At 44.7% G+C, this 17,284-nt stretch overlaps 1 protein-coding gene across 3 annotated transcripts in view; it reads left to right on the forward strand.

The window, feature by feature from the left end:
* The window catches only part of LIN52 (lin-52 DREAM MuvB core complex component), a 69,384-nt gene that overhangs the window by 35,183 nt on the left and 16,917 nt on the right, over positions 1-17,284 (forward strand). For 2 of the 3 annotated variants that reach the window (XR_007357430.2, XM_048855981.2), the window contains exon 6: positions 5,373-5,434. The exons of the other annotated variant lie outside the window; for it this stretch is intronic. Coding sequence is in view for 1 of the 2 variants with exons in the window: in XM_048855981.2 (XP_048711938.1) it covers positions 5,373-5,434 (62 nt within the window). In the remaining variant the exon portion in view is untranslated. The remainder of the gene's footprint in view (positions 1-5,372; positions 5,435-17,284) is intronic. 3 annotated transcript variants of the gene reach the window in all.

The raw sequence follows: 17,284 nt of genomic DNA on the forward strand, positions 1-17,284 counted from the left end.
CTACCCACAGTGCAACGCTCCGGAAGTCGACGCTTGCCTCGGTACTGTGGAAGCGCTCCGCCGAGTTAATGCACTTAATGCACTTAGAGCATTTACTGTGGGGACACACACACTCGAATTTATAAAACCGATTTCTAAAAAACCGACTTCTATAAATTCGACCTTATTCCGTAGTGTAGACATACCCATAGAAGCTGTCAGGGAGGAAGCTGAAGATTTTGGCAGCTAGGTGGCGACACTTGGGGCTTTTGACAGATGGACAGGCAAAGGAGGCAGTTTGGGATTGTGGGTTGAGCACTTCAGCTTTATGGATGAGCAATGTTATAGTTGACCATGTTGACACTAAAACCTAAATGAAACAATTTAAAGAATAAATAATTTATTGATATAAATGGAGCAATCCACAACTCTGAGAGCAATTGTTTCTGACTGACTGGAGGCTCGAGAAGACAACACAGCATTGGTTACACTCTGTTCATGTCTCCCAGGGTATCATCACAACCATAAGGACTAGAAGACAGCTTTTCTTAAAAGGAAAAGCTTAAATTCTTGAGCACGATTCAGCAGCAAGGGGTGGATTCTGTTGCAGATGCCGGTGCAGATTCTACAGAGTTGTGAAATGCATGTGGCCCTGCTTAGATATTCTCTGTATAAGCAGGAGTTTGTGTGTCGACAATAAGAAAACTATGCTAAATTAAGCCTTGATTCAGCAAAGCACTTTAAACATGTGTTTAAGTGCTTTGCTGAATCAAGTCCTGTAACTTGCTCAGGGCTGGTTTCTTGTCTTGTAAAGGGTATGTAAATATTGTAGCCTGAAATCAATATTGTGAATTCACTGCTGAAGGAAGTCATTGCGATGTACCATGGCAAGATTTAGGAAAGGGTCAGATAACTTTATACCAATTGATGACATTTGTAGGTCTGAAAGCTGTGATGGGTTGAGGGCACTGTTTGTCCGAAGTCACAATCTAATTAGTTTTTTTGGGCTTGTTCTATCATATCACAGCTGTGCACCAATTTCCAGTGGTGCCTAGATGGGATCTCCTTACTGAAACACACAACGGAGAAATTGTATTTAGATCTGTTTTTTCTTATTTTTTTCTTATCCTTTTTCTAGGAACTGCTTTCACAGTGGAAAGATACTTTGTATAGTTCCCCAACCCCCCCCCCCTCCGCCCCCCACAAATTTTTAAAAGTTTTAGTTTAATTGAAATGTAAATTAATGAATGCACACTACTAAGAATTAAGCTGCTGGTTCATTTCTGAGACAGTTGACAGCACTTGGTTCCTGCCAACACATCTGACACATGCATCATTAGTTTACTCATACACACCCTTTCACGGTGTACTTTTGTAATGATGGGGAAAATCAAATCTAAAGCTCCAGGGTATGAGCCAGTTGCGACAAGGGTCAGGAAGAAATTTATCCCATGTACAGCATTGTGCATTTAGTCAGGTGCACTTTGTGTGACTTTTTTTTTTTCTTACTCTGAGGCATCAGTTATTGATCCTTGCTAGATGGACCAGGTAGCTGATCCGGTATGTCAAAGTCCGTACTTTTGACAGCTGCTTTTGTTTTCCTATAGTCTGCACTGTGGGTCTGGTCTAAACAGAGTTGCACTGGTTTAACTAAAGTTGTGCTTTTAAACTATTTTCGTAAATAGCACAAACTCTCGCATGGAAACTCTTTGAGATTTAAATCTGGTTTATAGTTTGTCATGCATCTGTAAACTTAACCAGTTTTAAACTGATAAGTGTCCACAGAGGGGTTTGCACTAGTTTAAGTAGATCAGTTTTTTATCTGATTTTTAGATAAATCAGTGTAACTTCTGTGTATAGACAAGACCTTAGTGCAGCATCCTCAGTCTCCATTATTTAAGCAGTGAGTATATTAGTTATGGTTACTTTCTTGGTCAGTTAAAGATTAGATCAGAGCATTAAAGCTGCAGGACAAAAACAGTGATTTGTCTAATAACAGTGACTCAGAACTGGCTATTAGAAGGACACTCTCAAGTTATTTAAGCAAACTCTTATCTGTTTCCAAATAACATCTTAGTTTATTAGTGACTCTATCAATTTAAAATCTAGACAGTAATTTTAAAAATGAAATAAAAGAACTCTTGGGCACTACACTTGCCTCTGGACATCTTGCCAGTTTTTGTGGTTGAGCAGCCCCATTTTCCTTTTTTCTAGAAAACGTTTTTCTCTTTCCAATTGCTTTGTTAAAAACTCACAAAAACAAGGGAAATGGTAAAACTGACTACACACAAATGGGGAGTGGGGGAACAGAGAAGAATATTTTCCCCTAATCTCTCTTAATCATAGGTTTCGGAGTAGCAGCCAAGTTAGTCTGTATCCACAAAAAGAGCAGGAGTACTTGTGGCACCTTAGAGACTAACAAATTTATTTGAGCATAAGCTTTCGTGGGCTACAGCCCACTTCATCGGATGGAAAGAATGGAACGTATAGTAAGAAAATAAATATATATATGTGTGTGTGTGTGTGTGTGTGTGTGTGTATATATGTGTGTGTGTGTGTATATACATACATACATACAGAGAACATGAAAAGGTGGAATAAGAGGCTAATTAATTAAGATGAGCTATTATCAGCAGGAGAAAAAAACTTTTGTCGTGATCACTACAGCTCATCTTAATTAATTAGCTCAGCTTAATTAATTAGCCTTTTATTCCACCTTTTCATCTTCTCTGTATGTATGTGTATATATATCTTCTTACTATATGTTCCATTCTATGCATCCGATGAAGTGGGCTGAAGCCCACGAAAGCTTATGCTCAAATAAATTTGTTAGTCTCTAACGTGCCACAAGTACTCCTGTTCTCTTAATCATAGTGATCTCAGATATTACAAGTAGTCAGTGTTTTAAAAAAAAAAAATCAAATGTGTCTTTTAAGATGTCACTTGAAAATGGAAAGAGTTTAAAATTTTTTATTTAGTTTTCACTGTTTGTGGCCCTGATTCTTCAGAGATCTATGTGTCAGCTTCACTTTACACATGTGAATAGTACCACTGACTCAGTTGGGACTACTCATGTGCATAAATGTAAGCACATGTATAGATCTTTGCAGGATCAGGGCCTATGTTTGCATTTGCCCACTTTGAAGTAGAAGAGTAGAGGTATTTGTTGTTGTTTTTAGTCAGTTTCACTTTCTGATTATTCTGAAGTAGCATAGAGTTGCAAAGTACAGTGGGGTGTTTCCTTTCAAATTCCAGTGGCAACAGTTAAATAATGAAAACAATTCTGTTTGGTCTTAATTTTTTCAAAAGCTGAATTTTACAAAATCAATATTTTGGGCTGAATGGGACCTGATGGTCCCTTCAATGTTATTCTAAACCTCTTATTTTAAAATTTCTTTTAAAGTATTTTTGTTTTCCCTTACTCTGATATGATTTCACTGAGGTTCTTAACTTTACTCAGTTTAAGAACCACTTTTCAACCAATCCACATTCAGTGTACTTGGGATTATAGTTTTAATAGTTGTAATGGTTAATAATGCCTGCTTTGTGACAATCTAATGAATTCTGGTGCAGCAGGTTCTGTGGCCCTAGATCCATTGACCATACTAAGGGTCACTGCAGTGCATTTCCCAGGATGAAGCAGCATGCTTCCCGGTAGCTAGTCTGCCTGCTGCTTTCCTGTTAGAATTCAGCGTGCCAAGCCCACAGCACCCCTGTCTCTCCTGAATGGAATTCAAAAAGACACTTACATTTCCATAAATAAATTAGGAATTCAGTGGCTTCTTCCGGCTAATCAGGGCAGGCTGATAAACCTTGCTAGCTGTTTAATAAATGAATTGTGACTGATTACCTATTAATATGGACGCCTCAGGAATTCACCCTAGGGGAAGCAGAGCAGTGAAATAGAGAGGGGTATGGCCCCCTGGGAAATCAGGGCTTCATGTTTGCAGCTTAAATATCTCTGTGAAGTATCAATAAGGAGGTAATTGAATTTTGAACACAAACATGAGCGCCGGATGGATGAAGGAGAGGGGGGCTCTGATCATCTCTTCTATGCCCCTTCATACTCCCCTCCCCTTTCCCTTAGAGACCACTCTAGTGAAGATAGATGCTAAATCCATTAAATAAAGATTAGACTCTGTCGTGGTAGAAAATGGCAGCTTAGCTAGATCCCTGGGCAAATTGGGACCTTTAGCAATACAGAAAATTAAAATATACATTTTTAACAAGTATGCTATCGACACTTTAATAATGAGCGCATGGCTTGTGGGGTTTGCTTACCTTTCAGAGCTGCTTTTGTTTGGCTAGATCACTTCCTCTTGTTTTCAATACCAGCCTGTTTTGTTTCTCTGAAGCAGAGAAGACTGTAGCTTTTTTCACATTCTGTCCTAGTGTTTTCTAGGATTCTGTGGTTTGCTTGTAATTAGAATTTCATGAGGGGGAGCTTTCAGAGTAGCAGCCGTGTTAGTCTGTATCCGCAAAAAGAAAAGGAGTACTTGTGGCACCTTAGAGACTAACAAATTTATTTTCAGTGAATGCATCCGATGAAGTAAGCCGTAGCTCACGAAAGCTTATGCTCAAATAAATTTGTTAGTCTCTAAGGTGCCACAAGTACTCCTTTTCTTTATGAGGGAGAGCAGTACTCTAGTATTTGAAAAGAGAACTACTCCCTTCAGTTCCAGGATGTCCAATCATAGGTACTTGAAGGGTAGTTGGAGACTGTGGAGAAGACAAGAGAAGGAATTAGAGACTGAAATAAATGTAGATGTTGTTTTACATGGACCTTATTTCTTAAACATAGGGCTTTTGGTTTCTTGTTTCCTTTGGTATAGGCCAAGTGAATTTTTAGTATGGGGAAGGGGGGGGAAATTTAACATTAGGACTTATATCATAAAATGTTAATGGTTTTTTTTGTGATGCAATGCGTATATGAAATAAAGCTGAATTGGACCTTAAGTGGGTTAAGTGCCCTCCTTCCTGTATATACATACTCTACAAGATAGACTCAGAATTATGCACCAGGCCTTATTCACATGTGAGTGTGTCACATTCTCCATTGCAGCAAGGTCCTCAGATGTTCATAATAGGTCTTCAGCTTCCATGCATCTAAAGGGCAGAACCACAACTGGAAGGAAGAGACTATCCTATAAAAAGCTTGTCAGTCTAGTTTTGCCTTTTTAGGTGAATGAGATGCTCCTGCATCAGAGCCAGACAAAACAACAAAAATTTTTCTATTTCAAATGACCCTTTTCAAATCTGACCATCTTTTGACCTGCACGGCGTCAGAGAACTGAGGCCTAACGATTATTCCCAGTGGGAAAGTTCTTGCTCCTCTGGATGTCTTATCCCAGAAGAATTTTTAATTTGTTCTCTTTCTCTTCCTGTGTCTGCAGCTGTGCTTACACCTTTCTGGAAGCCTTTCCATGGAGTGCAGGCTGTGAAGAGAAGGCAAAGTGTAAGGCAAAGACTTGTTCCTTGTGCTAGTCCCCTGTAATTCAGTGATTAGGCAGGGTGCTTTGCATATTCAGTCGTCCAGCACCTTCTCAGCCCCACTTCTGTGCCTGCAACCCCATCTCTAACTCCAGCAACCCAGTATGCGTAAACTTTGGTACCAGCTCCATCGCTTGGCGAGTACCCAGTTTCTTCCTCTTCCTCCTGAGGGCAGAACAGAAGTTGACCACCGACAGGGCAGTTGGAAAAAAACCCATGAGTGCTTGGACCTGCTTCAAAGACCATGGATGCAGCAAAGAGTCTAGAAGTCACTGTATCCAATCCCTTGGCCCCTAGGGGTCAGAGAGCAGCTGAGGGGCACTGGAGACATGAAGCAAGTGAGATTCAATTCCCTTTCCATCTGCTTCCTTCCCTTCCGAACTGACAATTGGACACCCCAGTCCTGGATCCCAGTGATTTACTCAGTTGTCTCCTGGCCTGGGGATTCCCCAGATGGGGTCAACAGTGATTTCTTCATTCAGCAAGACTTTTTGAGGTGGCAAATTATTCCCTCTGAGCTGGCTCAGGCTTAAGCATTGCCCTTAGATAGCACCCAGCTGGTTATATCCCTATTGGACTTCTCTTCATGGGCTAGAGTTTGTCTTGCTGAGGACACTACCCCCCTGAGCAGATGGATTAGGATGCTTACAGAGCAGCAGTTACCCCAGGAAGTGGGCAGTATCTCCCTCTTAGACTCCCAACCATAACTCTTACCCAAAAGGAATGTCACTGAGGTTATTTCTTTAAAGAAATTGCCAGAAAAGAAAGTTTTCTGTACCTCTTCCTCCTCAATTGCACTCCTGCTACACTACTGAGAAGGGAAAGAACAAGAAAAGCAAGGAAAAAACCCAACCTCAAAATGGTGCAGAAATCTGAATCAAACTCTGCCTCATGGAAGGAAGGCCAAGATGAAGCAAACTTTTGTGTGTCTTTCTAGTCTCCAGGAATTCCAGCTGTAACAGATGGAAATCTTGAAGATAGCTTAGGCTTCCATCTTGACAGGGTATTTCCTGACTTCTGTCAACCTAAGGAGGCTCATTTGTGTGTTCCCATTTGGCCACTTCAAATTTCTCCAATTCTAGTATGGATCTCATAATTTCCTCTACTCATTCACAGAATCAGAGAACTGTAGGGCTGGCGGGGACCTCAAGAGGTCATCTAATTAAGCCCCCTGCACTGAGTTAGGACCAAATGTACCTAGAACATCCCTGACAGCTGTTTCTCTAACCTGTTCTTAAAAACCTCCAATAACAGGTATTCCACTACCTCCCTTGGAAGCCTATTCCAGTGCTTAACTATGCTTCTGGTTAGAAAGTTTTTCCTAACATCTAACCTAAATCTCTCCTGCAGCAGATTAAGGCCATTACTACTTGTTTTATGTCAGTGGACATGGAGACCATGTGATCACCGTCCTCTTTGTAACACCCCTTAACTTATTTGAAAACTGTTATCTGGTCCCTCACCAAGTTTTCTTTTCTCAGGACTAAACATACCCAGTTTTATTAATGTTTCCTCATAGGTCTGTTTTTTTTAAACATTTTATCATTTTTGTTGCTCTCCTCTGGACTATCTTCAATTTGTCCACATCTGTTCTAAAGTATGGCTCCCAGATTTGGACACAATACTCTACTTCAGTGGTTTTTAAACTTTTTTTTTCTGGTGACCCAGTTGAAGAAAATTGTTGATGCCCACGACCCAACGGAGCTGGGGATGAGGGTTTTGGAGTGTAAGAGGGGGCTCAGGGCTGGGGCAGAGGGTTGGGGTGCGGGGATGGGGGCTGTGGGGTTGGGACCAGGAATGAGGGGTTCAGGGTGTCAGAGTGGCCTCTGGGCTGGGGCAGGGGGTTGGGCTGCTAGAGGGGGTCAGGGCGCTGAGGTGGGGCTGGGGATGAGGGGTTTGGGCAGGAAGGGGCTCTGGGTTTGTGCGGGGCTCAAGGCTGGGGCAGGGGATTGGGGCATGGGCTTACCTCGGGTGGCTCCCGGTCAGCGGCGCAGCAGTGGTGCTAAGTGAGGCTCCCTGCCTGTCCTGGCACCGCGGACCATGCTGCACCCCAGAAGCGGTCAGCAGCAGGTCTGGCTCTCACCCCCAGGCCCCACACCCTTCAGCTCCCATTGGCTGATTCCGTGGCCATCCCTCCTAGGAGCCAGACCTGCTGCTGGCCGCTTCCAGGGCACAGCGTGGTGTCAGAACAGGTCATTAAAGAGCTCCTAATGCAGCCATATTGGCCTCTTACTCCGGGCCGTCCCTAGCTATTTTGGTGCCCTATGCAGCCCCAGGCCTCCACGGGCGGGAGCAGGCGTGGCTGGCCCCAGGCCTCCGTGGGGGGGCTGTGTGGGACCCCACTCCAGGCCTCCGCGGGATGTGGAGGGGGCTGGCCACTTCCTGCGGGAAGTAGAGTGACCCGGCCTCAGCCTGCTCCGCTCCCCTGGCTCCCAGCTGTGCCGCCGGCGACTGAGATGGGGCAGTTTCCCCTTCCCTCCAAGCCTGGGAGCCAGGGGAGCAAATCAGGCTGGGGCCGGGTCACTCCACTTCCCACAGGAGGTCCCACTCCACGGAGGTCTGGGGCCCCACATACCTACCTGTGGGCTTTTGTCACTTGCCCCCTTTGAGCCAGGTTAAAGCCCTCTGCACTACGTGGGTAAGTCAGTATCCAAAAATGCTCTTCCCCTTCTTGGTCAGGTGAACCCCTTCTCTTCCCAACCATCATCCTTCCTGGAACAGCATCCAATGATCAAGGAAGCCAAAGCCCTCCCATTGCTATCATCTGTGCAGCCATGCATTCATCTTCAGGAAGTGTCCCTCTGCCTGGGCCTTTACTCAAAACCAGGAGGATGGTTGAGAACACTACCTTCACCCCCAACTCCTTCACCCTTGCTCCCAGAGCCCTGTAGTCACTGCTGGTCTGCTCAGGGTTATACCTGGCAGTATCATTAGTGCCCATGTGGATGAGCAGCATAGAGTAGTGCATAAGCAGAGAGAAATGGATGAGCCTCGACAACTTTTCCATGACTTCTCAGATGCGGACTTCGGGCAGGCAGCGTACCTCACGTGACATCAGATCAGCAAATGGATGCCTATGTCCCCCTCAGAAGGGAGTCCCTGGCCACCCCCACCCTACATTGTCTTTTCTTGGGTGCAGTGGCTGTGACCCTCCCAGCCTTGGGAGCAGGTGGGTCCTGTTCCTCAGCCATTGGGGTCTGTTCCTCCCTTCCTGTTGCCAGTACAGCATATTGGTTGTTAACCTTGATGGACGGGGGATTTGCGTGGGGGGTAGAGCACTTTCTGCTGCCCAGAGTGGCCAGCAGCAAGTCTCCTCCCTGCAGAGCAGCCAATTCTGCTTCTTCCTCTGGTGCTGCTATATTCTTCTCTCGTTGGCTGCACCCTCCATGCCAGACTTCTTTATATGCATCCTGTCAATGGAGTCCTCATGCTCTCAGATACTACTTAGATGAACCAGCTCCTCCTGAAACTCCTACCTGCTTTCTGATTAGATTCCACCAACAGACACCTCTCACAAGGGGTGATTCGCCGACTTTTGTCAGCTGGTGCGTGCAGGCTGAATTCCCAGCAAGTAAAGGCCAGGACCTCGGTAGAAGCCTCCAAGGTTAGGATGCCCCTTTGGCCAGGGCCCCCAGAGGTGCAGTCAGAGGAAGAGCTACTAGTGGTGGTTTCTTCCCATTGTGGGTTCTACCTGCCTTTTGGTCTTGTGTTGGATTCAAGAGTATTTACCAAGTTTCTTGAAGACCTTGGGTAGGAAGAGGTCCCCATTTACCTTTTCCTCGTCTAGACTAGTGCTAATTGGAAATGTATCAAGGGAGATGTCCAGTGTTGTCATGTGTTGATAAATTGGGATGAGAGCCAACTACAGCAAGCTCAGTATAGTCTCCTTTTAGAAACTGTGACACGATCCATCACAGAGTATTTTTCTCCCAGGAGAGCCAATCCAGGCTTCAAGAAGTAGCTCTGTCAGCCACCATCCTTCCCTCCTCATTGTTGCAAGCCCTAATGGGTGTTTTCAGTGAGATGCTGTGATGGTCCTTGCCTAGTTATTGGTTGGTAGAGTAGCATCACCTAGTGGTTGGGGCTTAGGCCCATGACTTGTAGTTGGGTTTTTGTTACAGGAGCTCAGGCCCTCCCGCTCCACCAGGCTCTGACCCAGGGCCCTTTGAGGGCTATCAGTGCTCTGACAGCAAGGGGCTGCTTAAGGCTGCCCTCCATGGGCCATTTCCTGTCACCCCCTGTGATTGTCCCAAAGTTGCCATCTTAGTCTAGAGGGCATGAAGGATGTCCACTGACCATAAGGCACCTTCTGGCGGCTGTGTGTAGCTCTCCTCCTCTCTCTGGTGGCAACTGCCTCCTTCTGCAGTTTGTCCATAGGCCATGTCAGTCCTAAGGCTTTCCCTTGCGGGGGGCAGTCCAAACAAAATAAAGGGGAATTAACAAAACTCAGTCCATACGAAAGGAAGAGGGGAATGCTTCCCTCTCAGGCTCTCTGTAGCAGGCTTACCCTTCCCTCAGGGAGGAAGCTTTAGGCAGAGCTTGGGGAGAGATTCTGCCTTTCCCTCAGCACTTCTCTGCTGGAGCTATGGGTAGCAGGTCTGCACTCTTCCCTGGTCTGCCACCAAATGAGCTGCTCCCCTGCTGTTTTTATTCCTCCTCCAGTTGGAGCATTTCCTACAGTTGTGGCGAGGTGGGGCTGGCTGAGCCCAGAGCAGTTCCTTAACCCCTGGTTGCCCAGTGTAGGGGTTTGTATACCCCATTACAGATGGTCTCTCATCAACATCCTTCAGTGGTCAAAGCATCATGAGACCCCTCCAGACCTTCCTCCTATTACTCCCATTATCCACTGGGTCTCACTCCTCAACAGTAGAAATTCTGCTGATAGTTGTCCAGTCATTTTGGTGGACAAGACCTTGCAGATTTACCAGTGACCATCCAATAGTGGGACCTACTCAGCTAGTCATGACTTCTGAGTTTGACACCAGGCTATAGGAGCTTATTCAGAGGACAGGACTTAAAGAAAACTCAGCAACAATTGGCTAGTATTAGGAGCAATCCACTGCACCCTTCAAGCTGTATTACCTTTTCTCTCTTACAGAGGGATTCTGTGCATGACTGGCAATACCTGAACCATGGCCTATGTTAGCAAGCGGAGACAGTCCAAATCATCTTCCCTGCAGAAGGAAGCACTCTTTTGATACCTTGGGCAGAAAGGAATATTTAATTTCTATGCACCTGGCACATAAGAAGAAAATTAACTCTGTAGCAGATTGGCTGAGCTAGTTTCTGATTGATAAGGATAAGATTTTGTCACAGGTCACAGATTCCATGACTTTCAGAGAACTCTGACATTTTCTTCAGCTTCTGCCCAGGGCGGCATGAGCCCCATGGCTCTGGAGCCACCGGGGGCGCTGGAGGTTCCAGAGCTATCATTCCTACTCCCTCAGCCCCACCTGTTATTTTTAGTAAAACTCAGAGACAGGCCACAGGTTTCCATGAATTTTTGTTTATTGCCCGTGATCTGTCTCTGAGTTTTACTAAAAATAACTGTGACAAAATCTTAATCTTACTGGTAGACCAGGCAGAGCAGGCTGTATATCCAGGGGTCTCTCTTCATTTGACCAAGTCCCTAAGGATGTCATCGCTGGTTTTATTTTATAGACTCAACAAAATGTGCTCAGGTTCTTCTCCAGCAGGTGAGATGTGGAGACAGTAGACATAGATGCTCTCTCCCAGATGTGACCCAATATCCTCTTGCATGTTTTTTTCTCCAAAATTTCTAATTTCCAGGCTATTTTGGAAGATCAAGAGGACAGATAATCCTAATCACCCTTTATTAGCCAAGGTTGTCAAATATCTTCTGTATAGCAACCAATATCCCTTCCCTCTGAGAGAGTCATTTCTCCCACAGACTGATCTACCTGCTGGATCCAAGGAAACCAAAATTAGCAGCTTGGCTTTTGAGACATGTTTGAAAAAGGGGTACTCTATCAGTGTGATCAAACCTTTGCTGGTCTCTAGTCTGCCAGCATGGCATATTCCCGAGTATGCCCAAGGTTTCCCCCATTGATGTAAGTTGAAAGGAGTTTCTCTGTCTCTTGCATCCATTGACTATCCTAGAGTTCCCACATGATGGTGTAAATATGGGTTTGTCAACGTGTATTCTTAAATTTTAAGTACATAAGAATGGCCATATTGGGTCAGACCAAAGGTCCATCCAGCCCAGTATCCTTTCTTCTGAAGTACCTGCAGCATCCAGAATCCTTCAGTCAGCAGGCAGGAAGAGGATTTCCAGACATCAAAAGATGCTTATAGTTGCAACATTTAGAAGCCTGTCAAATGTACATAGGGCTCAAGCATGGGATCTCAAGCTGGATCTGAATGCTCTCGCAGAACCTCTCTTTGGGCATTGAAGAGAAGAATCTCTCTCTTAGAGAAAACAATTTGATGACTACTAGTGATCATGTCATCAAGAAGGATTTCTGTCCTGGGAACCCAGTCAGTGCAATCCAGTTGCTGCACCTCTTGTGCTAATTAAGTGGTCCTCAGGATAAATCCTGTCTCATGCCTACGATCAACTCACTTTCAATGAGAGCACTTTCTCCTCCCTCTGCCAAAATCCACACGTCCTTTAGATTGGAAATGATATTTTTTGGATGTTTATAGAGTCCTCAACATATATATCCAGCACACAAAGTTCTTCTGCAAATCCTTAGACCTGACTTGTTCTATACTAACCATCATATAGAGGCAAGACAGTCTCTAAGGGTTCCATTTCCAGGAGGATTCAATGGACAATCTTAGAAGCATACTGAGAAGGTCACTCCATCAGTCTGGTAGAGCTCACTGTTTGAGTGATGACAACATCATGAAGGGAAAGGTACATTTACTTGTGAGGAAATGCATAAAGCAGCAACATGGTCTTTTGTGTACAAATGAGAATGCCATGCTTCAGTGAATGGGGCTTTCAGATCTGACCCACCTGGGGATATATAGTTATAGCTCACGGAAAACGTTAGAATGCTGTTTTGTTGTTTCCAGCAAGAAACTACCTTTTCATTGGCTCTGTTGTAAAAAATGTTTGTCTCTGACTCCTGTGGTATTACCTTATCTGACTTGTTCTGTGATTATCACTCTTAGCTATAGAAGTCATCTATAACTGGTAGACTCTTCAGGATGATGGTCTTTCCCTCTTCTTGTGTCTGGTTCTGCCCACTAGCTGCGTGCTGCAGGCAGTAGATCATTGCGATGATCTGTGGACCTTCCTACTCAAAGAAGAATTTTTTTAGATAAGATGGATATATTTTCCCATTTTGATGGCCTTGCCAGTAAACCTGTGTACACAGAACTACATGCTGACTCCAGTGTGAAAGTGCTTCAAGGATGGACCATAGCCAGCTCTGGGTTTCACACCAAGACATCAGTGCTCTTCCTGTCAGATTTAATTGAAGGTACTTCTCCAGGGTGCTGGATTCCTTGCACATGCACCATATGCTATTAATCAGAGAAGTAAAGTTTGTGATTACTAACATGGATTCAAAGCTAGCAGATAATGCAGGAGAGTCGCACCAAATTTTATTGTAGCTGAGTAAGAGCCAACACCCTCCCCCTTACTCCTCATCAAGGATTAAATTGACTCTGCTTGTTTGCTTTTCTGGCCATAGTGGTAGTGCTGGGGAGTAGGTGCTTAGTAAGTAGTTAAACACATACCTTTGGTCTCCACATTAGAGCACAATATGGAGAAGAGATCTGTTGCTGTTGGGAGGTAATAAGAAGCGCAGCTCCCACTAACCATAACTGAAATTGTCCATTTTATCCAGCAGATGGCATTGAAAATGCACCCCCACTACTTTCTTCTTACAGCTAAGCAGTTCCTTAACTCCTTCAGGCCACGTTTTTCCTGTTTCTTTTGTGCATGGTTGCAGATCACTTCTTAATGCAGACAGGGATTTTAGAGAGTCCCCGCCTAGTGTGGAACATAAAAGCTGGCACCTGTATGGATTAATGAGCAAGGAATTTAACACTGGCTACTGTATCTGACTGGCAAAATCTTTGTGGATTTCATTACATTTCTTTAAATGCCATAAATCCTAGATATACCTAGCACTTGGACAGCCCTGTTAGCAAGCCTCTGTTTCCTGACATTACATTGTCTGTCTATTTGCCTGTCTAAGGTATTTCTAAGTTGCTGATCATCTTGGTATTTATGTGCCTTGTGGGCAAATAAGCAGTGATCTAGATGCTGAGCTTTCACTAAGTTTGGCACTGAAGGAGAGCATCATTTAAACTTTCTTCCTTGCAAGTGGTCACACAGTGGTGACCAGCTCAGACTTGCTGTTATACTCCCAGAAATTACTGCAACTTTCTCCAGGCAGTAGTAGCTGGTGCATTTGCAGATCCAGTGCATGTGGGTCATATGTGGAAGGGGAGGTGTTAGGTTGTTTAGGATGAATGCCACTTCCTCTAATTAAAGCATAAGGACGGTGATCTAATTCAAATGATAACCAGTCATGGCAACAAAGCTATGAAAAGAAAGGATTCTTATACTTTCCCATTCAGGGAATCCCCAGTTCTGCTGCATTTTCCTGTCCTCTCTATGAAGTCTCCTCTAATTACCTGGAAGTACATTGCTGAATATACAGGGGTAATATAAAAAATGAGCTAATGAAATCATTGAACATAAATAAAAGCTGAAGTATCTTATTGTTCCTGAGCAGCCTGATTCAGGTGAGCCATGGAAAGTGTCCTTAAACTTCTTTCTAAACCCTCACTCCTGCCATGTAGCCTGCAAGAAATAAGTTAAATTTAAATGTATTCTGTATCCCTCCACTAGCTCCCTCTTCTCCTATTGCAACAAACATAAACTACTTGTCTTCATTTTGAGGCCTTTCACGTCCTATTGCCCACTCTCCCTGTCATCTCTCTTCACTATCAAGAGGTTGACTCCTGCCTCCAGTTGACGATTGATGCCAGCCTTCATCGCCCATCTGCTAAATTTTCAAATAGGCACCTTTATGCTTTCTCCTATGCTGCCTCTTGTGTTGGGACTCGCTCCCTGTGAACATAGAATCATAGAATCATAGAATATAAGGGTTGGAAGGGACCCCAGAAGGTCATCTAGTCCAACCCCCTGATCGAAGCAGGACCAATTCCCAGTTAAATCATCCCAGCCAGGGCTTTGTCAAGCCTGACCTTAAAAACCTCTAAGGAAGGAGATTCTACCACCTCCCTAGGTAACGCATTCCAGTGTTTCACCACCCTCTTAGTGAAAAAGTTTTTCCTAATATCCAATCTAAACCTCCCCCACTGCAGCTTGAGACCATTACTCCTCGTTCTGTCATCTGCTACCATTGAGAACAGTCTAGAGCCATCCTCTTTGGAACCCCCTTTCAGGTAGTTGAAAGCAGCTATCAAATCCCCCCTCATTCTTCTCTTCTGCAGACTAAACAATCCCAGCTCCCTCAGCCTCTCCTCATAAGTCATGTGTTCCAGACCCCTAATCATTTTTGTTGCCCTTCGCTGGACTCTCTCCAATTTATCCACATCCTTCTTGAAGTGTGGGGCCCAAAACTGGACACAGTACTCCAGATGAGGCCTCACCAATGTCGAATAGAGGGGAACGATCACGTCCCTCAATCTGCTCGCTATGCCCCTACTTATACATCCCAAAATGCCATTGGCCTTCTTGGCAACAAGGGCACACTGCTGACTCATATCCAGCTTCTCGTCCACTGTCACCCCTAGGTCCTTTTCCGCAGAACTGCTGCCTAGCCATTCGGTCCCTAGTCTGTAGCTGTGCATTGGGTTCTTCCATCCTAAGTGCAGGACCCTGCACTTATCCTTATTGAACCTCATCAGATTTCTTTTGGCCCAATCCTCCAATTTGTCTAGGTCCTTCTGTATCCTATCCTTCCCCTCCAGCGTATCTACCACTCCTCCCAGTTTAGTATCATCCGCAAATTTGCTGAGAGTGCAATCCACACCATCCTCCAGATCATTTATGAAGATATTGAACAAAACTGGCCCCAGGACCGACCCTTGGGGCACTCCACTTGATACCGGCTGCCAACTAGACATGGAGCCATTGATAACTACCCGTTGAGCCCGACAATCTAGCCAGCTTTCTACCCACCTTGTAGTGCATTCTTCCAGCCCATACTTCCTTAACTTGCTGACAAGAATACTGTGGGTGACCGTGTCAAAAGCTTTGCTAAAGTCAAGAAACAATACATCCACTGCTTTCCCTTCATCCACAGAACCAGTAACCTCATCATAAAAGGCGATTAGATTAGTCAGGCATGACCTTCCCTTGGTGAATCCATGCTGGCTGTTCCTGATCACTTTCCTCTCATGCAAGTGCTTCAGGATTGATTCTTTGAGGACCTGCTCCATGATTTTTCCAGGGACTGAGGTGAGGCTGACTGGCCTGTAGTTCCCAGGATCCTCCTTCCCTTTTTTAAAGATTGGCACTACATTAGCCTTTTTCCAGTCATCCGGGACTTCCCCCGTTCGCCACGAGTTTTCAAAGATCCCCAAACGTACCTCGTTATCCTCCTTCAAAACTCTCCTTTGTTTGATGCCTACAAAAAACTCGACAGTCGTTAGGCCGCTGGTGTGCTGATACTACTTCCTACTGTGCTGACCAGCATTGTCTCATTGTTACCTTGTACTCCCTTGTCAGTCTGTCTGCATCCATCTGTTGTAAGATCTTTAGGTTAGGGACTGTCTTTTTGTTCTGTGTTCGTACAGTGCTTAGTGTAGTTTGGGCCTGGTCCAACAGGAAGAGGCCTAGACTCTATGGTACTGCAGGTATTGTGTCGGTAGGTGTGCCAGGTAGCTAGCGCACAATATTTAGTTTAAGGCTTTTCTTTAGTAGTAAGATCATAAGTATTTTTCTTGTTTTTCTATTTGGATTTTGTCCAGCCATTAGTCTACCTCTGCCATGGCAGATGGGACAAGAAATCAGGATTTGGGACTCCTTCTCCTGACAAATGATCTCTGTTGAGTGGTCTTCATGGAGGATGCCTTGGGGACTCAGGTACCTTTGACTGGCCTTCCTGCAATAGCTGAGGGTGCCAGAAGGCTCTTCAGACTCTTTGCCTAAGACCTTGGACTGACTGGGAAAAGATCCCAGTCATTTGTGCTGGAACACTTTCGAGTCTGAACCCAATATTAGCTATTTCATAGTGCTTTTCTTCTGTCAGTCTCAAACATCTTTACAGAGCTTCTGCTGTATATATGCTCAATGGGGAAACTCAGGCATGGAGAAGGGAAGTTACTTACGTAAGGTTACATGGCAGGTCATTGGTGCCCAGTCTACTAGAACACACTGTCTCCATAGCCACAGAAGTTGTCGCATCCATCAAAATAAGTCTTCAGATTCTTTCCCTCTAATAGAGCAGTCAGATTCTCCAAAAGTTTGTGGTGCTGTTTGTATTTTTCTACTCTCAAGAACTGGGTGTGGTGGTGGATAGCTTAGGGCTTGTCCGCACGGTGCACTATGGAGTATGATTTCTGAAGAGCACTAATGTGTTGTGCACTAATTGGTCCATGTAGACCCTCATGGTGTGCACTAGAGTTCCCTAGTGTGCTTTACCATAGTACTATTTCAAATAGCAATATGTTAAAGCATACTAGGGACCTTTTAGTGTGTGCCAGCATGGTCTACACAGACCATTTAGTGTGCCTTAGAAATCACACCTCCATACTGTGCACTGCTGCACCATGTAGACAAGCCCTTAGTTCAGACAGAGTATCAAGCAACGTCTGAATATGCCCTGCTCTCAGATGGGTCCTTTCAGAGAACTCCTGACAC

The sequence above is a fragment of the Caretta caretta genome, chromosome 6 (assembly GCF_965140235.1).
Source record: "Caretta caretta isolate rCarCar2 chromosome 6, rCarCar1.hap1, whole genome shotgun sequence".
Taxonomy (NCBI): domain Eukaryota; kingdom Metazoa; phylum Chordata; order Testudines; family Cheloniidae; genus Caretta; species Caretta caretta.